The 27,366-nt window shown below is 42.0% G+C and overlaps 1 protein-coding gene across 5 annotated transcripts in view; it reads right to left on the bottom strand.

Annotated features, from left to right (window-relative positions):
- CACNA1G (calcium voltage-gated channel subunit alpha1 G) overlaps positions 1-27,366 on the bottom strand; it is a 393,060-nt gene that overhangs the window by 94,995 nt on the left and 270,699 nt on the right. For all 5 annotated transcript variants that reach the window (XM_070740004.1, XM_070740005.1, XM_070740007.1 and 2 more), the window contains exons 14-18: positions 26,323-26,416; positions 25,000-25,184; positions 24,384-24,824; positions 13,105-13,205; positions 8,279-8,402 (exon numbers count right to left, since the gene is read on the bottom strand). In XM_070740004.1, coding sequence (XP_070596105.1) covers positions 8,279-8,402; positions 13,105-13,205; positions 24,384-24,824; positions 25,000-25,184; positions 26,323-26,416 — 945 coding nt within the window. The remainder of the gene's footprint in view (positions 1-8,278; positions 8,403-13,104; positions 13,206-24,383; positions 24,825-24,999; positions 25,185-26,322; positions 26,417-27,366) is intronic.

Genomic DNA, 27,366 nt, shown 5'->3' with positions numbered 1-27,366 from the left:
GTAGGTAGGTAGATGATAGACAGACAGACAGACAGACAGACTAGTGAGACAAGCAAAACTTGCAAAACACAGACAGCTCTTGTGGTTTTGTATCCTAAATATGCAGGTCCTATTAAGAATCAAACTCATTTTTAAAATATGTAAAATGCTTCCCCTCATACTTATTAATTGAAACTTGCTCTCAAACCCACTTTATAAAAGGCAACTTTTAAAGATCCATAAACACACTTTAGGAATTCCTGTCTAGCTCTTGCCTTATTAGTTCCTATCCAAGCAAGGACAGCAACTACCACAAAATACCATTTTTTAAACAGTTTAAATCCTTTCAAAGGAGGGGGAGGAGAATCTGACAGCAGGGAGCCTTTTTAATCCAACTAAGGGCAATGCAGAGAGAGCAAGGAATAGTTACTGTAAACCTGTTGACAAATACACACAGGGAGTAAAAAAAAAAAGCCTCCGGGTTTTCAGCAAGAGGTAGCTGGCTTTTTTCATGGTGGGGGGGAGAGGGGGCATACACACACACACACCCACACACACACATACACACACACACGACCTCACCGGCTTCCCATTGCTTTTCCTCCCTCTCGGTTGGAGCAAATGGCTGCCTCCTTTGCTTGAGCCAGGGAGAAGGCACGAGCTCCACCCCTCCCACAGCTCCTACGGTGTGCGAGAGGGGACAAAACCTGGTGCCTCCTCGCTCTGGCTCAAGCAATGGCGCCCTCTTGTGGTGACTTTGTCAATGACCCGAGTATAAGCCGAGGTTGTGTTTTTCAGCCCATTTTTTGGGCTGAAAAACTCGGCTTATACTCGAGTATATACGGTACACGACCCTACATAAATTTAAATAAATTTGCTTCATTATCCTAATAGCTCTAGTTAGAAATTTAAAGACTACTATAATCTGATTAACTAAACATTGATCAGGGTTGTACCTTTATAGTAAATGCAAATGTTAATAATATTTTTAAAATCTATTTATTCATGATTTGAATTCTCACAGAAAAGTACTACTAATCCCAGTGAAACTTCCACATTCTTGTCACTGTTCTGCCCGCGTGTCTCAACCGCCCAAAGTAATTAGTCCAGGAAGACACATACCACACTATAAAAGGAAAACCCAAAAGTTTTTATAAACAAAAAAACAGAAACAGCTCCCTTTTTAAACGTCAAAGGGATTTTCTGGTACACACAAGGCACAGGTTAAATGCAGTCCAATTGCTCACCCAATAACTGGGAAATTGAGTCCAATTCTAAAGTCAAGAGAGTCCACACACACAATCCTGAACAGCAAAAACCATGATCTTGACGAAACAATGAATCAGATAAACTGCCATGAGGTTAAAACACCAGGCTGCACTTTTATCTGTAGCAATAATTACAGCAGCCCCACCCAATCACAGGTGGCCTCATTTTTTCTTGTAATAATCCTTCAGTTGTTGTCTCCTATGCATCACTCAACGCATGCGTGGATGTGTCATTAATTCTTGTTCAGAATCCAGGGATGATACAGATGACTGATCTCCTCCTGGTCTGTCTGCCAAACTCCCCTCTTCCCTGTCACTCACGCTTCCTTGGTCAGAGGAGATTTCGTCGGCAGAGTCTACTGGGAGCAAAACAGGCCTGCGGCATGTGGATGTCTCCCCCACATCCATCTCCACATTCCTTGGGGCAGGAGCTGGGCCAGAGCTAACCACAACAGTCACTAGCTAGAGAACCAAAACTCAAAAAGCAGAAATTTTAGTGGCTGGTTCTCAACATAGAAAGCATTTTGGTAGCTGACACTGAAGTGCTTTACTGAAATGTTTCACTTGCAGATTTCAGAGGACCCTTGAGTGCCACAATAATTGCTTATTCAACTTGCCAAATATGCATTTAACATCATTTTTTTCTTTATTCATAAGCAGCCAAATGTTTTATGCTGTCTGAAATGAATACATTTTCTCTTTTATGTGAGTTTTGCATATTATTAAATCAGTACCCCTAAACAAACTTACAAGAAAGCGAGCCTCACCAAACTTTGGACAGTTTGTTGAAGTAAACATGCAATTCCAAGCGATAATAAATTAATATGAAATCACAGAATAGCAGATTAATGAGAGTTATCTGGTTGACCCTTGACAGCTTGGGGAGAGCTGGCTTGGAAAATAAATTATGTAAATGTAGCAAAACAAACCTGACAGAGAACTAAAATGAAGATCTTTGTTATTCATTATTATTGAGATAGAGACAAGTGAAGAAAAAGAATGGCAAAACGGATCATTCTCTCTTTCACCCCTCTTGCCACATTGGAATGCAAGTGCAGACAAAGAACCAAAACCATCAGTAGACTAAAAGAGAGAGGAAGAAATGGTTTTGAATATTTATTGAAGAAAATTATGACAGACAGCATTGTTAGATCAAGTCAGCTATTTCTGCTCTGAGAAAAAGGATGCTTCTCTCCTCTGTCTGCCAAAAAAGAGGAAATCTTGATGTCTTTAACCAATAGCAGAGGTTCTTTATTTATTTTATTTTATTTTAACTGGTTCTTATATTTATTTTATTTATTTATTCATTTTTTTAATGCCGCCCTTCTCCTTAGGGCGGCTTACAACATGTTAGCAATAGCACTTTTTAACAGAGCCAGCCTATTGCCCCCACAATCCGGGTCCTCATTTTACCCACCTCGGAAGGATGGAAGGCTGAGTCAACCTTGAGCCGGTGATGAGATTTGAACCGCTGACCTGCAGATCTAGCAGTCAGCTTTAGTGGCCTGCAGTACTACACTCTACCCACTGCGCCACCTCGGCTCATATTTTTAGAACTGGTTCTTTAGAATTGGTGATAATTCGGCGATGATGTCATGGAACCGGTTCTGTCAGTGTCTCTATGGGCACCGCCATCTTGGATGTTGCTTTTCCGCATGCACAGAAGCCATTTTTTGATTGCACAGCATGACCCCTGAGTGAACCGGCAGCAAAAGGATCCAGAACCCACCCTTGACCTATAGATGTTGTTCTTGGATACAGCAAAATAGAAGATAGGCAGTTTGGCTAGGGCAAAATTAAGAAACGGTGAAAATCTTTCATTTTTCCTTCCTTCCACTGTTGGGAAAAAGAACATTGCTTGCTGGAATAAATAACACACACTTAAAAATCACCCTTCCCATACACTCCAACCCCCAAATCAGACAATTACAAACAGATGAGTCCTGGGCTTCATTTGTAGCCAACACCCCTAGTCTAACAGCAGGGACTAAAAGCAGCACTTGCAACAGAATTTCCACTTAAATCTCCCTTGGAGGCTAACTATGCATCCATAATGGACAGATGCACAACTAAGTTACTAGGGCTCGGTGGCAGATCAACAAATTCCACCAGGATGGGAACTGAAGCCAGTTTTCAGTCAGAATTGAATACGATCACGTTGATTTAGCTGGAGAGCCTACTAAGCAAGTCAAGAAGCTGATGTTGCTTGGATATAGTAGTAGCACTGCCTGCGTGCTTGCTTTCGTGATCCCACAATACTTGCTCAAAGTTCTGTTTTGCAAGTAGGGGAGAAGGACCAGATTTGAATCAGATTTAAATCTCTAACCTTCTCTATTCTCCCGAAGAATATATGGGTATTTACATTAATTTCTTTATCAGTTCTATGGGATTATGCATCCTATGAGCACAGTGGTTAGAGTGCAGTACTGCAAGCTACTTCTGCTGCCTTCCAGCTGCCTGCAATTTGGCAGTTCAAATCTCACCAGGCTCAAGGTTGACTGAGCCTTCCATCCTTCTGTGGTCGATAAAATGGAGCCCAGATTGTTGAGAGCAATATTCTGACTGTAAACCGCTTAGAGGGGGCTATAAAGCACTGTGAAGCAGTATGTAAGTCTAAGAGTTATTGCTATGCAGTTTTCAAGAAAACAGTTGCATGTTGTATTTTAGTTGGAAGAAGCAATGTAGAGTATCTTTCTCTATAATGAGTATGTTTTTGGACAAGACCCTGCAGGTTTTTTGGCAAGTTTTTTTCAGAAGTGGATTACCATTTCCTGCTTCCTAGTACTTAGAGAGAATGGCTGGCAGAATAGAATAGAATAGAATAGAGTAGAGTAGAGTAGAATAGAGTAGAATAGAATAGAATTTTATTGGCCGAGTGTGATTGGACACACAAGAAATTTGTCTTGGTGCCTATGCTCTCAGCGTACATAAAAGAAAAAGATACATTTGTCAAGAATCATAAGGTTAGTTGTTCAACCTCCCATCTGTATGTGAATTCATCACCTTGAATGAGACCAATCACTTTTGCATCATCTGTGAACTTTAGTAATTTAACAGATAGATCATTAGAGAGGTAGTCATTGGTATATAGAGAGAAGAGAAATGGAGAGAATACACAGATTTGGGGAGCCCCCGTGCTAATTGTACAGGTATCTGATGTGGTTCTGTTTAGCTTCACTTGCTGCTTCCTATTTGTTAGGAAGCTTATGATTCACTTAAAATTACGTTCAGGTACTGCTAGCTGATTTAGTTTAGTTAGAAGAGCATCTGGAATGATGGTATTGAATGGTGAACTAAAGTCTACAAAGACAACCCTTGTGTAGGTCTTTGAAGATTCAAGATGCTGTAGGATGAAGTGCAGAGCCATATCAACAGCATCATCTGTTGATCTGTTTGCTCGGTATACAAATTGCAGGGAGTCTAACAGTGGATCTGTGATGTTTTTTGTTAGTACATGGTACTCACAGTGTTTTGGAGTTGCCATATATGTAAACTACTAATTGTAGTTTGATGCAATATACCTTTAAGGACTTTGGCTGGTTCGCCATAAGAGGGCGCCAGCACTCTCTCCTGATGGTGATGCTGGATAGCTCATTCATTCTTTGCCTTTGCTTGTGGGGGGAGTATGTTCTGCTTCGTGCTGCTATGTGCGGTTTGTTGTTTATTTCTGCTTTGTGCTTGTAAATATGTATACAGTGATCCCCCGTTTATTGCGTCCCCAACCATTGCGAACAGGGTACTTCGCTATTTTTCAACCCGGAAGTCAAAAATACCATCTACGCATGCGTGCCGGGCACGCATGCGTAGATGGCAGCGGCTTCCCTGGGTCTTCCCCCTCTTGCTGGCGTCAGCGAGGAGTTTCCCCACCGCCCACGCAAACTCCCCAGCACCCGCTCGCCCGCCCTTCGCCCTGGCGGAGAAATTCCAGCCCCCACCTGGTCCCGCCCGCGGCTCGGCTTCCCTGGCTGCTGCTCCGGTCGCCCGATCGTCTCCTGCCTCCCGTGCCGATGTTCCCTGCCAAGCCTGGCTCGGATTCCCTGGCTGCTTGGCCGGGGGGGGGCTCGGCCGAAAGGAGCTGGAGACGCAGAGCTGAACACACCCCTTCATCCCCAAAGGCCGGCCTTTTTGTCTGGGAGGGAAGATGACGTGCCGGTGGCACAGGGGCGAGGGGCAGGAGGCAAATCGCTGCGTCTCCAGCCCCTTTTGGCCGAGCCCCCCCCCCTCCGGCCAAGCAGCCAGGGAAGCCGAACTGGGCTTGGCGGGGAACATCGGCACGGGAGGCAGCTTCTGCCGGACATGGGCAATGGGCGGGACAGAGAAGCGGGGAGAATCAGGAGGCTCCTTTGGCAGCTGGGGGCTGCCTGGCTTTGTTGTTTTGGCTGCAGCGGGTGCCAGGCAGCCTCCAGCCGCCAAAGGAACCTCCTGATTCTTCCCGCTTCTCTGTCCCGCCCATTGCCCGTGTCCGGCAGAAGCTGCTGCCTTATTGCTCTTTGCCGGCGGGATGCAAAGTGCTGGGGTGGGAGGGTGTCCTGACAGCCCCCCCACCCATATGCTTCGCCTCCCGCCGGGCAAGAGCGCTCGGGTGGCAACTTCTTCTAGATACGGGCGATGTCCACGCTCTCTCTCGGCACTTTCGAGCCGAGTCCGTGAGCGAGTTCGCTCCCGGACTCGGCTCGAAGGCGGCGAGAGACAGCGCCAAGGAACGGGCCTGTCCACGCTCTCTCTCGGCGCTTTCGAGCCGAGTCCGTGAGCGAGTTCGCTCCCGGACTCGGCTCGAAAGCGCCGAGAGACAGCGCCAAGGAACGGGCCTGTCCACGCTGTCTCTCGGCGCTTTCCAGCCGAGTCCGTGAGCGAGTTCGCTCCCGGACTCAGCACGAAAGCCCCGAGAGACAGCGCCAAGGAACGGGCCTGTCCACGCTGTCTCTCGGCGCTTTCCAGCTGAGTCGGGGAGCGAGTTCGCTCCCGGACTCAGCACGAAAGCCCCGAGAGACAGCGCCAAGGAACGGGCCTGTCCACGCTGTCTCTCGCCGCTTTCCAGCTGAGTCGGGGAGCGAGTTCGCTCCCGGACTCAGCACGAAAGCCCCGAGAGACAGCGCCAAGGAACGGGCCTGTCCACGCTGTCTCTCGGCGCTTTCCAGCTGAGTCGGGGAGCGAGTTCGCTCCCGGACTCAGCACGAAAGCCCCGAGAGACAGCGCCAAGGAACGGGCCTGTCCACGCTGTCTCTCGGCGCTTTCCAGCTGAGTCGGGGAGCGAGTTCGCTCCCGGACTCAGCACGAAAGCGCCGAGAGACAGCGCCCCCCGGACCACCAACCCGGGTTTGGGGGGCTGCTAGGAAGCCCCCCATGCCGGCGGCAAACAGCCGCGCCGCCCCCAATCTTCGGCTCCTCGCTAGCGCTGTGGGAGTAAAAACACCGTCTGCACATGCGCAGATGGTGTTTTTACTTCCGCATCGCTACTTCGCGAAAACCCGCTCGTTGCGGGGGCTCCTGGAACGGAACCCTCGCAACGAGCGGGGGATCACTGTATATGTAAATAATACTCGTTTAGCATACTAAGTCTGTGTAGTTACTGGCTGTATCACACATCTACACTCTTATTAAAAACTCTGCTCTGTGTATGTCGAAGGAGTCGCAGCCTAGCTGCTCCGAGACATACTAACAGTTTTCAAGTTAGATAGCACTATGGGATTGGTTTTCAAGTGGGACAGTTATGAAAACTCAACAGTTTTCATGACTAAAGATTTTAGAGCAACTAGTCAGTAGTTGTTCAGTTCCTTGATGGTAATCTTCTTCAGCACTGGGATGATAGTAGTGCATTTGAAGCAAGAAGGAGCATAGCACATCTCTAGTGATTTATTAAAGATTCGGGTGAAGATGGGGGCCAATTGGTCAGCACAGTCTTTTAAACAAGAAGGAGTTATCTTGTCTGGGCCTGGTTTTTGTCTGTGAAATAGGTCTTGCACTTCCTTTTCTATGATTGCTAGCAATTGTGAAACCAATGGTATGGGGTCAATGGTAGGGGGCTTGACTGTTGGTGTGTCTGAGATGGGGGTTGTGGAGATAGGTGGCTGTAGTTTCCTTTCAAATCTGTAGTCAAATACGTTCAGGTCATCTGCCAGTTGTTGACTTCCTTTAGCTTGGGAAGATGGTTTGCTGTAACCACTGATATTTTAAAGAGTTTTCTGTGTAGTAGTCCTTGCCTTACAACCATTTGTTTAGTGTCATTCAAAATTACAGCAGAACTGAAAAAAGTGACTTATGACCATGTTTCACACTCACTACCATTGCAGCATCCCTGTGGTCAGCAATCATTGAAACCGGCATGTATTTATGATGGTTGGAATGATCCGGGATCATGTAATCACCTTATATTCCCTTCTGACAAGCAAAGTCACAATGAGGAAAGCAGATTCATTTCACCAACCATGTTACTAAATTACTGGTAATTACAGTGGTTCACTTAACAACAGCGGCAAGAAAGGTCGTAAAGTGGGGCAAAACTCACTTAACAGCCATTTTGCACAGTAGTGGAAACTTTAAGCTCAATTGTTGTCATAAATTGAAGACTTACCAAAGGACTTCCTGAGTAAAAATGACCTTCTGATAAGCTTTTTTTTGCTAATGAAAAAAAAATATTGAGAAGCACTAACCTAACCAAGCTACACCTTTAAGTGGCTTTTCACTGATCCACCTTAAAAGCAGAGGTTTAGACATGGCATGTTTCTAAGATCTATAAGAAATGTTCAGTGGGATTGGGGAGGCAGGATGATCAAGCCTCGACAGTAATCAAGCAGAAAAGGTATGCTGAGACAGCTGCCACACACATCTGCTCTAATCTTTTGTCTGGACTATCTCTTAGTACACATCAGGGCAATTTAATTTCACTCCATTTATTCCCTCTCCTGCCCTCTGAGTTCCACCTTCTGTAGATAAAAGAAACCAATAGAAAGAACAAATATTGATAAAAGCTCCACATAAACTCAGCACAACAAAGCAGATCCGTTAACGGGGAAGTGATACAGTTTACTCACTGCACTGTGGGGCTCAATTTTGGGACGCTCCATCGCAATGGTGATGCAGTTCAGGAAAATGATAACCAAGACGATGTGATCAAACATCTTATGGGAAATGATTTTATTGCATATGACACGGAACCTAAAGCGAAGAGGAAGAGAAGTCACTGGAAATCTGTTGAAAGCAGAGAAACAATCATCTTCCTTTATGGACTACCTCTTCTTTCCTATTGTAAAAAAGTTGCAACTCCAATTTATTTTTGGAAATAGACCTTTCTTGACAGGGACAATCCTCATCTGTCCTTGTCCTCATCTTCTACCTCCTGCATGCAAAGCACCTAAAGAAAGCATCATCAAAATTTGTCTTGACATACAGTACCCATCTTTCTCAAATTGTGAGATACTGCTCACGCATCATGAGGAATGACTTTGGTGAACTAAAATAGGCATGTGGAGAGCAGACTGTTCAGTATTCCCTGCGTGATTCACCCTTCTGGCCTAGCTTCCTTGTAGTTGGAGGTGGATAATTAGTTTCTTCTGTGTTTCTGCCTTGGATCTGTTGGGACCATTTACCCACTCCTGATGGCAACATGGTTCTTTTTATAAAAGAGATATTACAAGATCTTGCTCACTGTGGTTCTTCACAGGTTCATGCTTGCCATCTGGCAATTAAAAGTATGGATAAGAAGAACCTCTAGCTAAGATTCTGTGCAGTTCAGAGAACCCCAAAATCCCACTGGTGGCTGGCCACACCCACCCCGCCCCATCCCTTCCAGGAATCCCCACACCACCCAGTTTAGATGCTGATAAATGCAGAGGGTCAGAGAGAGCAAAAAATGGGCCTACCAGAAGCTTGGGGAGGTTGGAAATGGGCCTTTTTCTGGCTTCCGGAGGCCATTTTCGCACTCCCAGAGGCTCAAGGAAAGCCTCCGAAGCCAAGAGAGGGAAAAACTGCCTCCCCTGCCATGGTGCCAGAAGCTGACCTGACTATTCTCACCACAGCCACGCCATCCAGTAACTGGGCAGAGAACCCCTTGCTAACATTTTGAAGCCCACCCCTGGAAGAGTGTCATTAGATTCACCAAGAGCTGGGTTGGTGCAGCAGGTAGAGTGCTGTACTGCAAGCCACTGAAGCTGACTGTAGATCTGTAGGTCAGTGGTTCAAATCTCATCACCAGCTCAAGGTTGACTCAGCCTTCCATCCCTCCGAGGTGGGTAAAATGAGGACCCAGATTGTGGGGGCAATATGCTGGCTCTGTTAAAAAGTGCTATTGCTAAGATGTTGTAAGCTGCCCTGACTCTAAGGAGAAGGGTGGCATAAAAATCAAGCAAGCAAGCAAGCAAGCAAGCAAGCAAGCAAGCAAGCAAGCAAGCAAGCAAGCAAGCAAGCAAGCAAGCAAGCAAGCAAGCAAGCAAGCAAGCAAGCAAGCAAGCAAGCAAGCAAGCAAGCAAGCAAGCAAGCAAGCAAGCAAGCAAGCAAGCAAACAAGCAAGCAAGCAAATAAACCAACCAACCAACCACTGACAATGATTCTGAGTTTTTCAGTCTCAAGTGCTCCCCAAGTTCATCACTATCCTAATCTTCAAAAAATTATGAAAAGCTGTTGGATATAACATAGTTTTGTTTTTTTGTAGATAATTAAGGAAGGAAATAAGGAAGGAAGAAAACAATACTTTGGTCAAAAGTGGGAAAGGGAGAAGGAAAAATACAGGTAGTCCTTGATTTACAACCAATCATTTAGGGACTGTTTGAAGTTACAATGGCAAAAAATTGAGTTATGACCAGTTTTCACACTTGCATCTATAGCAGTACCCAAAAGTGACATGATTAAAATTTGGATACTTGGCAACTGGCATGTATTTATGATGGCTGCAATGTCATGTGATCACCATCTATAATCTTCCCAGTTGTCCTCCAACAAAATCAATGAGGGAAGACAGATTCATTGAACAATCACATTTTCGCTTAACAACTGCAGTGATTCACTTAACAACTGTGGCAAAAAGAATGGTAAAATGGGGCACAACTCATTTAACAACTGTTTCGCTTAGCAATGGCAATGTTGGGGTCAATTCAGGGGTGAAATTCTGTAGGTTTCGACAGGTTCTGGAGAACTAGTAGTGGAAAATTTGAGTAGTTCTGAGAACCGACAAATACTACTTCTGGCTGGCCCCAGAGTGAGGAGGGAATGTGGATTTTGAAGTATCCTTTATCCAGGAATGGGGAGGGAATAGAGATTTTGCAGGATCATTCCCCCAGGAGTGGGGAGGGAATGGGGATTTTCCAGGATCGTTCCCCCAGGAGTGGGGAAGGAATAGGGATTTTGCAGGATCGTTCCCCCAGGAGTGGGGAGGGAATGGGGATTTTGTAGTATCCTTTCCCTGGAATGGGGTGAGGATGGAAATTTTGCAGTATCCTTCCCCCGCCACGCCCACCAAACCACACCCAAAGAATTGGTTAGGGAAAAGTTTTGAATATCAGGCTCAATTGTTGTAATTCAAAGACTTCCTGTAAAGAATATGCTGGGGGAAGAAAAGACTGGTTAGGAGGAGAAACAGGAGGGAATTGGAAGATGGAGAACTAAAAACTGCACATTGCCCAGTCTTTCCTTTAACTCTGAGAACTACGGAAGATTAATAACCCTTACAAAAAGATATAAGGAAGTCAGTTGAATTCTAGAGGGAACATATTCTTACTTGTTCTGAGAATAAACCGCTCTTGAAACTGTTAGCAATGTTTGATGAGAATTCTGAGAATAGAGTCCCAACATATTGAGAAGGAAATAGGTTGGAAAAGGCCAAATTAAAGCTTTGATGTAAGTTCCTTTTTTTCCTAGTAGCCTCTAAAGTTAAACCAGCCCTGCTCAAGCTGCTGCCTTCCAGATGTGCTGCTGACACTCATACTAACTTGGAATTCTGGGAGCAATACACCCAATACATCTGGAAGACACCAGCTTGGCAAAAGGTGGGCTAAAAGAACCAGAAAAGGGGTAAAGGTCATAGGAACTATTTTCCAGGCAAAGCAAATAGCAACCTGAGGGAGGAAATTATATCTAAAAAGTATCCCTACTCTCTCTTTCAGTTTATATTCGTTTATTCTAATTTGCGTCCACCTACTTCAACCTTGGAGAGGGGAATGATGGATTATTCATTTAGCCGGACTTTGCATTTCTTTTAAGTATGACATTTTATGAAGTAATAAGGCAAATTAGCATTTCAAACATTTGTTAAATATGTAATTACTTTGAGGCACATTTATGGTAAGCCTCATGTGATGCAGGAAAAGCTCCCCCCTCCCTTGCCCATACGAGTCCAAAGGACAGAAAAACACTTCACAGTGATCCAGGGACACAAAATTGCTGAAGCTACTCTGTTCAAAATATTATGCCCAATTTACTCTGACATTAGCTTACGATCAAGATATTTTGGGCTTCAATTTAGTGTTAATTTTTATGGCTATATATGTGTGTGAGAGAGACAGAGAGTGAGGGAAAGTGTACGTTTAATATAAAGTGAGACTCTAGCAGAAATTTTCAACAAAGTATTTTTTCCCCAGGAAAAGTTTCAAAATGGTCTTATATTAAATTTGATTACAACAGAAAAGAATATATGTTGCTTAGGATTGAACTGTGGAATCTTTGGTGCTTTCTCAATTTGGTTGTTTGCTTGCAGACATTTCATTACCTGACTAGGAAACATAATCAGCGCCAGTAAGATTGGGGTACCTTCCCTCAGTAGTTTGTAAAGCACTACAATAGTTTGATGGGAGTGTGGTTTTCTTCCTGGTAGTTCCTTGATTGGGGTTCTCTGCTTGTTTGTCTGTTGTTAATTCCTGCTTATCTGGGTATTGGCTCTTGAAGGAGATAGTCTTTTCTGTTTCTTTTTTAGGTTTTTGCTGAGCACAATGGCTAATTTGTCAGAAATTGGAATGCAGAAAGTTACAGGAATTCCGTAGTGGTTCTGGATCTAGCTTGGACTCTAGGATGTTCAGAGTTTTCCCACTCAAAATTGAGTTGAGTAATTTTGGTCATACATCCTTTGTGTTGACTGCCTGCTGCTTTGCATGGTTTCAGATAGGAATTTCCAGCACTAGTTAGAGATGCTTGGGATTGATTCTGTGCTCCATTCCTTTCCCCAATTATCTGGATCAAATAACTGGTTTTAGAAGAATGGTATCTACTATTTGAAAGTTATAGCAGTAGACAAGTCGCCCAGGATCCAGAAAGTTTCTGTTTCCTTCCAAAGTATAATAGAAAAGCTTGATTTTGTGTAGCAATACTACATCACCTTCATATAATATATTGATGTCGCTGGTGGGAAGGCTTTATAATATGAGGGTAGTGTTGGCATACTAAGCAAGGATTTTAGGGGCCATGGGTGGTAGGTGAGGTGAAAACAGATAGGCAGCTCAGCAAAGCTAGAAACAATGTAATAGTTATTGTTGCTACTACTGTGATATATTATTTTATAGTATGACTGGAAACTGCGCTTCTCTAAATTGGCAGCAGTTCTTCAGGATTATCCCTTCATTATTTCATAATAGATACTTCCTTAAAAATGGAAATACTATACAGCCCAGGACTTTTGGCATGCCAGTCACATGTCTTATCACTGGGTTATAGTTTTTCCACTAAGCCCTTCTCTGTTATGATTTGCAGATTACAGCATACATTAACTGCCCTCTCAGAAATATTAGATGCAGACAGCACCTGTGAATATTGGTGCTATTTTTTTTAAATAAGAAGGCCTATTTCAACCTTTTGACCTCTGAGAATTTGGTCTCCCCAAACCTTAAGCCCAACATTTTCCAACTGGCTTCCAGCAATCAAATATGGGTTGCCTTACTTAGATTGAGGAGCGAAGATGTAGATAGACCAGGAATCTCTCTCCTTGCACCAGGAAGGGAGGCGTGCCCTTATCCAAGCCTTCATGCGGTCCTTCTTACTCTGAGAGAGAGAGAGAGGGAGAATATGTCATTGGAAAATCAGTCATTCTATATTGAGAACCAAGATCTGAAAATCAGACAGCAGACCAGTAAAGGGTTCGTATCATTCTTTAATTAGCAACAACCATAGGTTTACAGTGCTTTACAGCCCTCTCTAAGTGATTTACAGAGTCAGCACATTGCCCCCAACAATCTGGGTCCTCATTTTACCAATCTCAGAAGGATGGAAGGCTGAGTCAACTTTGAGCTGGTGAGGATCAAACTCCTGGAGTAAGCAGTGAGTTAGCCTGCAATATTGCACTCTAACCACTGGGCCACCACAGCTCTTATTTCCATTCTTCTGCCCCCAGTCCAGACTATATTTTGCTGTTCTTCAAGCTGAAGATTATCTTTGACTGGGACATATAGGTTGTAAACCATGAAGTAAAACAAACAAAGTTACCTTTCAATCCTTTACACAGGTAGTCCTTGACTTACAACAGTTCATTTAGTGAATGTTCAAAATTAAAATGGTAATGAAAAAAACTGACTTAGAACAATTTTTCTCACTTACAATCATTGCAGTATCCTCAATTCTTCTTGGTCACATAATCTGCGAGACCACCTTCTGCCGCATGAATCCCAACGACCGGTTAGGTCCCACAGAGTTGGTCTTCTACGGGTCCCGTCGACTAAACAATGTCGTCTGGTGGGACCCAGGGGAAGAGCCTTCTCTGTGGTGGCTCCGACCCTCTGGAATCAACTCCCCCTAGAGATTAGGACTGCCCCCACCCTCCTTGCCTTTCGTAAACTCCTTAAAACCCACCTCTGTCATCAGGCTTCGGGGAACTGAGACATCCCCCCCTTGCCAATGTAGTTTTGTGCATGATGTGACTGTGTGTATGTATTTTATATATTGGGGTTTTTTTTCTTTTTAGACTTTTTAATGTAAAACTGTTATTTTAGATTTTAATTATTAGATTTGTTACCATGTATTGTTTTTATCACTGTTGTGAGCCGCCCCAAGTCTACGGAGAGGGGCGGCATACAAATCTAAATAATGATAATAATAATAATAATAATAATAATAATAATAATAATAATTCAAACACTGACTCATATTTGTGACAGTTGCACTGTCCCAAGACCTTTTGCGACCTTCTGACATGCAAAGTCAACGGGGGAAGACAGATTTGCTTAATAACTGCATCACTAATTTAACTGCATTGATTCACTTAACAGTTGTGGCAAGAAAGGTCATACAATTGGGCAAAATTCAGTTAACAAATGTCTCACTTAGCAACATAAATTTTGTACTCAATTGTGGTCATAAGTCGAGGATTAGCTGTAGTGCTATTATGAGAACACAATGTGGAAGCAAATAATGTGTATCCATTTCAACTTCATACAGAGAAGGAAAAAATATATATGTAAAATAGACACGCTCAACATCTTACACATCTCAGCTACAGGCAAAATGACAGAATGGTGTGGCAATTGCAGGTGGTGAGCAATGGCTATAATAATTTCCCCATCACATAAAATGAGGCTGCTCCCCTCATATTTGCTTCCTGGACAGGCCAAGAATGTGACTATCCACAGTACTGCAGAGGTAAGGGAGCCTATTCCTCTTTAAGAGGGCATCAATCTTCTAAAAACAGGATTACCCTATCAGGAAGCAAACAAACACAAGTTAAGTTTCCACGCCACAGATTTTGGTATGGATTTGTGCCAAAAAAAAACCCAAGCCAGATTGTCTCCAGGGGTATGGATGGTTGGATGGGGTCAGTGTAGGTTTTCTACACCTGCATTGTCATAGAAAGAGTTATATTGGGATAAAATTTCCAGCACCCATCCTAAAGAGAAAAAGGAATGTCAAAAAATATCCTGAAGTAAAAAATATTTCAGTTCTCTTTTACCTCAAAAAGCTCTTTATATTATGGAGTCCAGCTTTCATTATAGGCTCAGGCAAGTGACTAACTCAATACCTCTGGCAGAATTTTAGAAGCCAAATGTAGCTGAATCGAAATATGTCATCTGGTTGTAACTGCAACATGGAGTTTACAAAGGAATATTCTCAGAGATAGACATTGCCCAAAAGCATAAGGGGGAAATAATTCAGCAAAGTTTGAGTTTGTTCATACTATTATATGGGTCAAGTCACTATGATGTAAAATCACAGTCTGCTGGAAAGCAAATTATGCCAAATGAGACAAAACAAATCAAGGTGGCAAATGTAAACTTAAAATTATGAAATTCTAAGCATTAAAATATTAGCTACAAGCTAGAAAACTGTTCTTCGTTTCAGCTCTGAAAAACCTGACACTCTCTTGTTGCTTATTATTCAGAGCTCAGTGAGCATGCATTGTTTGAAACAAATGATTTCAAATTAAATATATTTCTAGTCATTGGGAATTTATGAACAGTTTGCCAATTAAAGTCAGACCTATGGCATGATCATACGTTATCTCTCCCGAGCTGTATGGTGGGAAAGCAGGGCTTTTCCTGTTCCAGGCACTAAGATAACAGTAGTTTGTGTTACATAATTAGTTAAATTGAAGAGAAGTCCTGTGCAATAAATCTTTGGTCTTTATTACTGCTGCACCCACAATTGCAATTACTAAGAAATGAATAGCAACTGCTCAATTGTACAGATTGTGTATTAAAAAAAGGAAGCTTCAGGCTCTTCATGGAATTTCACATGAAATCTGGTTTCTAAGATGATGATTCCAATTATTTAATTCATGATGATTTGGGTTCCGTCCTTTCTCCATAGTCTCGTCGGGAGGCAACAAAATATAAACCCATCATGCACAGACAGACCTTTCCCCATTGAAAGAGAATCCTACTGCAAACAGACAACCAGAAAAACAATAGCATATAAAGTGTCATGGTCGATAACAGCCCAAATTAATGACTTGTATGAGCAAAACATGTGCATAAAATTTCCCTGCCAGATGGATAGAATATTAGTAGTAAGATATATAAACACAAAAGATAAGCAATCTCAGCGTTAAAGTTCATGTATTTTACTCCAGAGCCATCATTGCTAGAGGGACTTCATTAAAAAAATATCTCTCTTACAGTAGGACAAATCCCAGTGCAAAAATATACTGTTCTGCAATTATTCTAAAAGAAAGACATTGTTTTAAATGTCAGGTTAAAGAATACATTATCTATCAATACTTGAACCATCTCCAGATGATATCAGAAGTCTCTGGGACAAGTGGTTAGATTTAGATACATATATAGATATATACACATACACACACATATACATACATGCACACATGCACACACACACACACACACACACACACACACACTAAATCAATAGAAATCATTTGCTGATGAGTTCCATCTAATATGCAATAGGAATTCCCTTTTGGGTGTAAATGTTCAAACCCTTAACAATTTGTTGTTCTCCATCCAATGCCTTTAAGTCAGGGGTGGGCTACTGCCCAGACAGGGGTGGGGTACGCAGTGGGTTAGCAAAAATGAAGCTCCATCCCAGAGCACCCAATTTGCACTGAAAGATGTTGAAAGAAAATACAGGGCATCCTGCATAAGCCATGCCCACAGTGTGGTAGTAAAAAATTTGGTAGCCCTTCACTGCTTTAAGTGATGGCAAATTTAAACATAATTCAGAAGCGTAATGGCTGCAATGCATCTGATTGGAGAAGGCAACTAAACTATAAGAAAGCAATGCTACATCCCAGTGACAGCTGGTTATAACAATGTTATTTACTGGTATGGGGTATTTCACTACATGACCCACTCCTATTCTTTCCTTTTTCCTTACAAAGTCTTCACTATTTAGAGACTTCTGTAACAAGAAATTGCAAATACCCATCCAAGCCATCAGGTGGGGATGGACCTTGCTGTCCTCAAATACCAGGACTAGAAGCAATGCAGCCCCTCCCCGTATCCCAAGTGAATCTCAACATTTCTTAAAAATAAGCAAATGAGTGGTTCTTCTGGATACTTGGCAATAAATCCAAGATCTATGAGTATTATAGAACTGAACCAGTATATACTATGAGCTCAGTTTAGTACCTTATTAGCCTCAGGTACTAGACATAACAATAAGCCAGTTTGATCTAGTGATTAAAATGCTGCCATAGAAATCAGGAAATGGTGAGTTCTAGTCCAGCTGTAGGCATGAAAACTGACTTGCTGGCTTTGGGCCAGTCACTCTTTCTCAGCCCTACTAACCCCACAACATTGCTGTTGTGCAGAAAATAGACAGAAGTAGAAGTATTGAATGGTTTATAAAATAAACCATTGAGTATTGAGTGGTTTATAAAAATAATAAAGGCGGGATACAAAACAACAAATAAAAATGTGATGAAAATGCTTGGGGGTGAACAGAATTCTGATATAAGAACACTTTTCACACTTACCTACTGACCTATTGACCACACAAAGCCTTTATAAGCCGAAAAAGATCAACACAGACATTCCCTACATTCCGTTGAAGATGTTATCTAGCTGGTAATGAAACATTTGGAAACCAACCCACAAGCTCGGAGAACAAACCTCCATCCTTATCCTCCACTCGAGCTACAGATACTCGCCCCTATTGCAAAAATATAGTATATCCTTGCTCTTTGATTCTTTGCTCCATAACAAAAAATATGCCATATTTTGTTCAGCGATTAAACCCATGGTTACCATAGAGCACTCTTCAATTTCCCAAAGATTTGCATCTACTGTAGAGCACCTGATTCCCCAATGCCTATCAAACCAAGTTAATTAGGAAGGATTATTTAAACCTGTCGGGGCCACATGAAGTCAGAAAGCTTCCCTGGGGACATCAACAAATAACTGTAATTGGTCTTGATTATTTTGCAATTGGGTTTTGAGTTTCAAAAACATTTTTTATTCAAAGCATTACATTAAGGAGACTCGGTAGTTAAGTTAAAATCGGTCAGTGTTCTAAAATCCCTATGTATATGTGTATGTGTATATCTATATCTATATGTATATCTATATGTATATGTATAGTTAGTCCAATTTTCATGTCTGATGATTTATTAAAGCCATTAAAAGGCTAAATGAGATAACAAAGGCAGAGGGAGAAGAATCCCATTTTCTATCTATCAATCATCATTTGTTGTGTCTATAAGAGATAATGGTAATATATTCAGTAAAATGTTTACATATATTTGGATTCTCCTGAGCAACATATTGTACATGCGCAGATTCAATATTTTGCATGGTTTTTAAAAATGTTTTTCCAACTCAGTCCTCCCAACCTGATGTATTGGACTACATGTTCCATCACTTGCTGTTTGTTGTTGTTTATCATATTCAGTGTTGGTTGAGGATTATAGACTCTGGCATCCAGTATATTTGAGAAACATCAAGTGGAACAAGAGTGCCACAATGTAATTTGAGTTTCTCTCCTTGGGAAGACTAGAAGTGCTAGCTTGCTTACAATCAGCTTGATTGCTTCTAGAGTTCACATTATGTTCAAAGCATGGCTCAATTATTTTATTCAAACCACATCTACTTCAGAAGACACACCTGGTCAGCATGAATAAAGATGTAGGAGAAGAAATACAGCAATAAATGCATTTGAGATAGTAAACACTGTGAGCAGAAACTGAAATTTAGGAATGCAAGCCAAGCCAAGATTGAATATATCTACCCCCAAAAAACAACATTTGGCCGATGGTGCACCTGCTTCATTTTTTAAAAATGTCAGCTTGTATTTTACATATGCAGGAGCGAATTTGGTATAGTGGCTAAGTTACCAGGTGAGAAACCAGGAGACCCTGAGTCCTGCCTTAGGCATGAAACCAATGGGCCAGTCACTCCCTCTCAGCCTTAACCCTGCTGTTCTGTTCGGGTCGTATGTGACCCGAAGCCAAGTTTGAGTCCCTGTAAAAATTTTTCCCTGCATATCTGAAACTTGAAATTTCATGACTGTTCATCATTTCAGGGGTTCTCTCTATGAGAATTTTTTTTGGGGGGTGGGGGGCTTAGTTTTTGCTGGGCAAAAAAAGTTACAAATCTTCTGTTCCCGGGTCACCCTGACCCGGACCGAAAACTCTTCATTTGCAGTGCTTATGTTTGGTCTTTTTGAAAGCGTTTTTCACTTGGAAAGTAGTCTGAACATTTCTGCACACAATGGAATGAAAATTGAACTGAAAAAATTAATCCTTATTGGTTTATTTTGCATATAAATGTGCCTCCCCCCCATTTTTGTGAAATGTTTTTCAAGTTATGGATAGTTTTGCTTGCAAAATGCATTCTATTTTACTGAAGTTGGTGTGGGATTGGTAGCTTGAACATTTCTGAATATAAGAAAAATATAAAGGAACTGAAAAAAATGATTCTTACTGGTTTTTTAACATCAGAAATAAGGCCTCCCCCCCTCCCTTGGCTGCTTGCAACCATTTTCACTTTTTATTTTTTTATGCTCCAAATCCGAAATATTCTTTAAAATATTAGGCATTCATTTACTCAATTTAACAATGCTGATCATCAAAAAATATTTTTGGGGTGGTGGCTAATTGTTTTCTGGGAAAAAAAAAATCATAACTTCGAATCTGTTTCTGTTCGTATATGACCGGACCAAAAATATTTTTTTTAGGTACTTGAATTTGATCTTTTTGAAAACCTTTTCAACTGGAAAACTAGTTTGAACATTTATGAACATAATGATATGAAAATTGAACCGGAAAAATTGAGACTTATATGATTGTACAGTGTGATGTGGTTGTAAAGTGTGACATCACAACTATGCCTCTCGGTGGCAATCCGAGAAGCTGTCATTAAGTGAGGACCTCTTGTGATGACAACCTATTTATTTTATTAATTGGACTTTTATGCTGCCCCTCTCCGAGGACTCAGGGTGGCTTACAACATATAACGGAACAATATATAACACCCTAAATCCAATTTATTTAAATTTATAATCTAAAAAACCCAGAAAACCATAAAAAGGCTTCTGACGGCTTCCTCATTAACTTTGTCTGTTGGAAAGGGAACGTCAGAAATCATATCCTGTGGGGTCTATGACAATTCACCATGGCCAATTCACCATAGTGAACTTACCACGGGACAAGTCCACAGTCTTCCAGCCCATTCACTTACTCTACTTAAAGTTGGTACTCCTGCTCATTTCACTGTTGTTTGGAAACGTGATGTTGCAGAATTGGAATTTGACAGGTTGGATTCAATTTCATCAAGCCTTAATTGTTTTTGAGGCTAATTAATTTACTATCATTATCTCGCATGATGCTGTCATGCAGTCCTCATTTGCCATTCCAGGAGCCAGGGCTCCACAAGGGAGGGTTTCTATATAGACTGTTATTTCAATAGTTACATTCCACACCTTTGAGCGCCCAAAGACCATGTTCCTGCCTAATAGGTGTCATGTACAATATCTCTAGCTGCCCTTGGTCACATTTAAGCTTTCTGTCTTGCAATGTGCTTCCTTATATCCATCCCTGATGATTTTTCCGTTGTCTTGAGCAGCACTGGAATTTAATGGGTCCCACTACAAATGGCAGAGTTTTGCTGTCAAGTAAAGCTAATGTAGCTTTATCAGTTTCAAATTGCCAGTGACTTTTCCTCTTGTTTTTAGTACTATGCCTTCTTATGTTAACTAGCATTTCTTAAATGGCTTCTTACTGGCTCAGGAAAAAACCAACTACCATCATTAATGAGACTACTGCCTTTTTATATTGACAGTAATACCAGGATTCCTGTGGCCTCATGAGACTAAGAGGGCAGTTTTTGCCCTTGCTTAGGAATCTTAATAACAGTTAATGGAAGAAGAAATCACCTGCTTGAAATTAAAGAGATTATATAGCCCTTTGAAGGAAAAAAGGCTAATATCTCCCCTGCCTCTTTCTGTGTGTGCATGTGTGAAGAATATCTTGCTGAAGGCAATCAAGTTAATGCTGGTGCCTCTCACATCATTTAGCAAACAAACCACAGATTCAAGGGCTAATGGAGCTTGTGTTTGCTCTCCTCTTTCCTGTTCTGACATGAAAAAAGAAGATTGGGGGAAAAGGCTGAGCATTCTCTCTAACCCTCAAACAGACACAATTTCTGTTGTATAGCTGTACAGTTAAGCAGAGTGATAGACTTAGCTCAGCTCCAATCGGTAGCCCTAGGTTGGCCTTAACCTTTAGCTGTTGTGGAAGATGTTCTCCTGTGATGATATAAGATTTAACAACTAATACAGGTTGCCTTTCTGGAGTGGGTTTATCTTATCCTTTGCTCAGGCCAAACTGTAACCACTGGCTAGCTCTGATTATAGAAATTATATCCTGACCAAGGTTACCTTCTCTTTCAATCTCACAGCTGTGTCCAGCAATGCATTGGTCAATATGCCTTTCTCCTTACTTTCCAACCAAAGCAGAAAAGGGAAACTGAAAAATATGTGTATATGTACATATCTGTATGCAGTAATGGGCAGCCAATTTTTTACTGCCACACTGTGGGTGTGGCTTATTTTGTGGGTGTGGCTTAATGGTCATGTGACTGGATAGGAGTGGCTTGCCAACCCTGTGACCAGGTAGGAATGGCTTGAATGATCATCATTGTTTAAGTGAACTGTTACGTCCTCGACTTACAACCTTAACAGTGTCGCTCGCTGGGGTGACAACTTGCTTTGTGTTTCCCATGCTCTCCTTCCTGGGTTGCCCCCTCCTGCCTCAGGCTGGGTAGTTAGGCAAATGGGTGCTGCCAGAAGCATAAATGCCTTCTGCTTGCACCTCAGGTGGGAGGTGGCTGCCTGAGGCTGGAGGGGAGCCAGGTAGGAGAGAGGCCAGGAAGGAGAAAAGAGGAAAAAAGCAAGGAGCGCAGACCCAGCAGCAGGGGGAAAAAGGAGAGCCGAGCCAAGACCAATAATCCAGGAAGTGACAACAGCCAATAGGCTGGAGCTGCACATGCATCTTCATTTCTGCTGATGGAACTGTGTTCCACCCCGTCCTGCCTGCTGCCCACCCCTATCTGTCCGTAAGAATCTCAGCTGACCACCACCCTCTTTCTTGCTAGCGTAGTTAGCTATTTACAGTATTTACTTGCTCATTTGCCAAATATATCTAAGAGGAATCCTCACAAACATTTATAAGATGGTGCATACTAAAATAGCCTCACTCCAAATCAGCAGTTCGGAACTGAATATATCATGGATTATCTTGAGCACAGGGCTCCTTCCATGTCAACTGTGCTCCTTAGCATAAGGATTACTGAAGGTGGCATGAAATCTACCAAGATGATTGATATGATACAGGAGATTTATAACTTTCCCCTTTATCCATAACATTTGGATACTGGCTTTGGGGAATTAGTTATCATAATATCATGTCTATGATAGCTAGTTCCCCAGAACCAGTATCCAAATGTTTTTCCATCTCATCTTCTTCCCTTCTACAACAGTTTTTCCCTAGTTGGCTTCTTGCATGTGAGCTGAATTAATAGTCGAGAATATTTTAGCCATGTTGGCTGGAGATTGTGGTGATTGAAGTCCAGAATATCTAGCACATCAGTAGTGTCAACCCCTAACCCCCAACATTTCTCCCTTAGACTATCCACAATTTACCTCTCCAGGTTCCTAAGAGGTCAGTAAGGGGCATACATAAGTGCACTAGTGTGCCTTTCGTCCCCTGTCCAATTGTCTCTCCTTATCTCATATATCATATATCTTTTCTTCCTTTCATATATCTTCTCCTCTACTTTTATATCTTTTCTTTATATATAATATATCATGTCTATCCTCTTCAATATGTATTGTGTTTTGGACAAAATAAATAAATAAATAAATAAAAATAAATAAAATATAGGAAAACTGAGGGGGGAGGGAGGGAAGAGTAGAAACAGAGGCATTACTAGCATCTCATTGATTTAGGTCCAAATTGGATTGTTGTGTGTGTGATTACAGAGTAGGTTATCTCAAAGACAAAGTTCTGGAGTTCATGGGAGATACTGATTCAAGATGACATATGAAGATTATGTGATAATGAGTGGAGAGCTAAAGTAAAGAAAAAAGTATAGTAAGTTGGAATCATATAGAACCGGGGTGTCAAACTCAATTTCATTGAGGGCAGCATCCAGGTTGTGTTTGATCTTCGGAGGGCCAGGAGGGCATGACCAGGGTGTGTGGCCAGCTTGACATCACTTGTGTTGGAGGTGCCTGTGGTGGCCCCAAGTGCCCTGCCAGCAAAAAAAGACTCCCAAGCTCCATTTTCGCCTTCAACAGCTTCCTGCAATCCTCTGCTAGCGAAAATGGAGCTCCGTTTTTGCTGACAGAGGCACCATGTGCCGGTCCTTTACTGTTTCCAGGGCAGTCCCACAGGCCAGATCTCAGCACCCTGTAGGCTGGATCCAGCCTGTGAACCTTGATTTTGAAATCCCTGATATAGATCTTCTAGATATTTTCAGCCAAATGACCACTTAAGTTTAAGCATTTGTGTTAGCTCTGCCAATATGATCTACAATGGTACCTCTACTTACAAACTTAATTCATTCCATGACCCGGTTCTTAAGTAGAAAGGTTTGTAAGAAGAAGCAATTTTTCCCATAGGAGTCAATGTAAAAGCAAATAATGTGTGTGATTGGGGTAACCACAGGGAGGGTGGAGGCCCTGTTTTATCCCAAGATATTTCTAGAGAGGTCCCATGGAGGCTTCTCCCCACCTTTTCCAGCCCTGTTTTCTCCCAGTAGATTGCTAGAGAGGCTCCACAGAGGCTTATCCCCAACTTTTCTGGCCCTGTTTCCTCCCAGGAGATTCCTAGAGAGGCCTCACAGAAGCTTCTCCCCACCTTTTCCGGCCCTGTTTCCTCCCAGGAGATTCCTAGAAAGGCCCCACAGAGGCTTCTCCCTGCCTTTTCCAGCCCTGTTTCCTCCCAGGAGATTCCTAGAGAGGCCCCACCGAGGCTTCTCCCCACCTTTTCCGGTAACAGTTTTGGAGGCTCGGGTTTGTAAGTGGAAAATGGTTCTTGAGAAGTAAGTAAGTAGAGGTATTCTTAGGCAGAGCTACCACTATTATTATATACTATGATAAATTGTGATATGTGATATGATGACATGATACAATCTCTTATGGACATTTTAAAGTTATAACCCAAGTGATTTCTCTAGCAAATTAACAAGGATCAAGGAAAACATTTCAATCTCTTCTACAGCAAACAATCCCAACACAATAAAAAAAGTGCCAAGTAAGCTGGCTCTCACTTACTAGATTGCCTTCATCATCCAAATCATCACATTCCGGGAGCGGATCATCCAAATGAAGCTGCTGAATCAAGACTCTAGAGGTGGCTTTGCCATTGTAGTCTGCTGCAGAGCTGTGACTACTATGGATGCTGCTGGTCCGGTAAAGAGAAGGCACCTGCAGGGTATCTTGGAAGTCAAAGGAGCCTTTGGTTTCTAGTGACCCCATGCGGTGAGGTACAGAGCCATTGATGCTCCCAGTTCTACTGGATTGATCTTCATCCGAGCTTTCCCCTTCTTCCGAACTCTGCTTCCCATCCCCTGACAAAAGCGATTTATGCTCACTGCTCTGGTTTGTACGGCGTTTCAAGCTAGGTGCCCGCCCAATGCTGTTCCAGCTCGACCTGCGGCTGTTCCAGCTACTTCCTGCACTCCATGGACTATGCGGAGAACTCCGGGCGCTCACCTGAAATGATGAAAATGAGAATAGAAGGGACATCAACAGAATACTAGATAACAATAACTCAATTAACAAGGCCGATAAAAATATCAAGCTGGTGGAATAAATTATTTTTAAAATATGCTGGCAAACTGGAAGCAAAAGGCAAGAAGCAAAGGATATAAAGGAGAGAATCACATACCGGGGATTTGAGATCAAATGTATTAGGATCCATGGAGATGCCACTAGGTCTTCGGGAACCATAGTCCTGAGCCACTTCTCCATAGATGGCACTTTTTGGCATGGACATGGGTGTAGCAGCTGTGTGAATGATAAGTGGGGGAGTCAAACTCTTCTTTAGCTCTGGGCGGTCACAAAGAGCCATCACTGAAAAAATAAGAAACAAAACGTTTGCATAGTCAGAGACATACGATTTCATGAGGTCAGGATAACTTTCATATGTGTCTTGATCATTCTTCTTTCTTATGTCTCTCAATTTCCTAATAAAAGACTCTTAAATCTTCATTTTCTGGTTCTTCATTTTCAAGTTTTTACATGAATGAATGCTCATGAGTCACCAATAGCACTTTTTCATACTATTACTTAAAGATACTATCAAGGCCAACTTGTAGCATGCAAGATGGACAGGCTCACATCTAGCAGAGGTGTGCTAGAAATGGTCTCATCATTGTTCTTGAACTGCAACCACTATTGTTTTTCTATCACAGAAGTAAAGATTTAATGAGCTTCAACCTCTGATGGCCATAGATTTTTCATTATTAAGACCTTTTCTCTTCACTCTTTATCATAGAGAGAATTTTGTCCCAAATATGAGCTTTATACTATATGATGAGCCATGCATCATATTCAAAATTATCAACATTATGCCATGCTTCTCTTTCATTGTTGTTGAGCTCCTCCAGCGAATAGAATATTTATCAAGACATTTCTTACATCATATTGACTGAAGCTATAAATATATACACACACACACACGATTATTATTACTACAGCTATTGTATATGCACCACCAAAAACCTGGTAGATTTTTCTCCTAGATAGTAACAAATATAGAGGCAGCTCAAATCCCTTTGCTGCCATCTAATAATGAAATTAGATGTTTGCAGTTCATCTAGAATATTCCTAAGGAAACTAATTCAGACATTATATAAAGACATATGTGGAGATTCTCAATCATCCAGGTCATAGTTGCCTCAAGGGTGCTTTTTTTCCTTCTTCAAGAGGCAGCTCAACTGTTTTTTCCTTCAGAAAGAAGCGTCCAAGAAGCTTCACCATCAAACCCCCACCAGAACTGATGAAGCTTCTTGTGAGGAATGAAACTTCTTCTTCCTGAAGGAGAAAACAGCCCTGTTGCTTTTTGAAGGAAAACTCCCACACCTTCGAGATGTTATATAAAGACTGAACTCTATGGAAAAGGCTGTAATGATGGGAAAGGTGGAATGAAAGAGAAGAAGAGCACAATCAATTTCATATAACAAATAGCAGCAATCATATTGTTACTTACAAGCTGGATTTGAAAAATTTTTCTTAAGTCCACACTCTTCTTCCAAACCATGGGGGAAGAGTTCCCCCTCAGAATCGGACTTAGTAGCATCCCCCTAGACAAAAACAAAGTGCCTTAGTCATCAGGAAAAATAGGATAAAATTATCTGGCCATTCCCCATCTGAATAAGTAACAAGTAATAGCCTATTATATATTTCCCTCCCTCCCCCAGACCCAAGAATCACTGCTCCACTGAACTGTTGCCACAGTAGGACACCACCTTCCACAACATGAGGCATGCAAATATTTAATTCCACATCTGTAGTCCACTTTCACTACACAATACACTTTTGGAAAAGGCAGCTAAAGCAGCTAAAGACTTGAGAGCAGCAAAAACAATTGGTTTAACTTCATTCTGTTAGACACACAGCCTGGAAGTGTAGCTAAGTCCCAAGTTTCTAATTTCCCTCCCTTTCCCAAAGTTTTCAAAGGAACCTATAAAATTATCTTCATTCCCAAGCATTTATCATTTGTTATACTCTAATCAATAATTTAGCCCAATCACAATAGTTTTAACCAGACATCTGAAAGTATCTCTTGGGTTTTTTAATTGATTAAATGAAGGTGGTGGAGAAGGCAGAAATTATAGTCAGTTGAATGCAGCCTTGACCCAAAAGAACCGTTGTACATACCTGAACGGTCTTCTCGATGCACTGGAAGGAGAGTCCAACATGGGGTAATTTACCAATCCTATTGGTAGAGACTGAGTTAATTTAAATATTTAAATATGAGGTAGTCACCGCCCCTTAGCAGCCCCCAATACCTCAGTTTTAAAAACGAAGCCAGTTTAAGGATAACCTGTTTATTGAACTATAACCATATAACCTCATAAAATTTGCAACTTGTAACCCCAACACTCCGGCGACCTGGCGAAACAACCATGCTGGGCGGGTTTGGACTCTCCTTCCAGTGCATCGAGAAGACCGTTCAGGTATTTACAACGGTTCTTCTCCACTGCATCTGGAAGGAGAGTCCAACATGGGATATACCAAAGATTACGGCCCA

The sequence above is a fragment of the Erythrolamprus reginae genome, chromosome 2, assembly GCF_031021105.1.
Source record: "Erythrolamprus reginae isolate rEryReg1 chromosome 2, rEryReg1.hap1, whole genome shotgun sequence".
In the NCBI taxonomy this organism is placed as follows: domain Eukaryota; kingdom Metazoa; phylum Chordata; class Lepidosauria; order Squamata; family Dipsadidae; genus Erythrolamprus; species Erythrolamprus reginae.
This window is presented reverse-complemented; position numbering and strand designations above follow the sequence as displayed.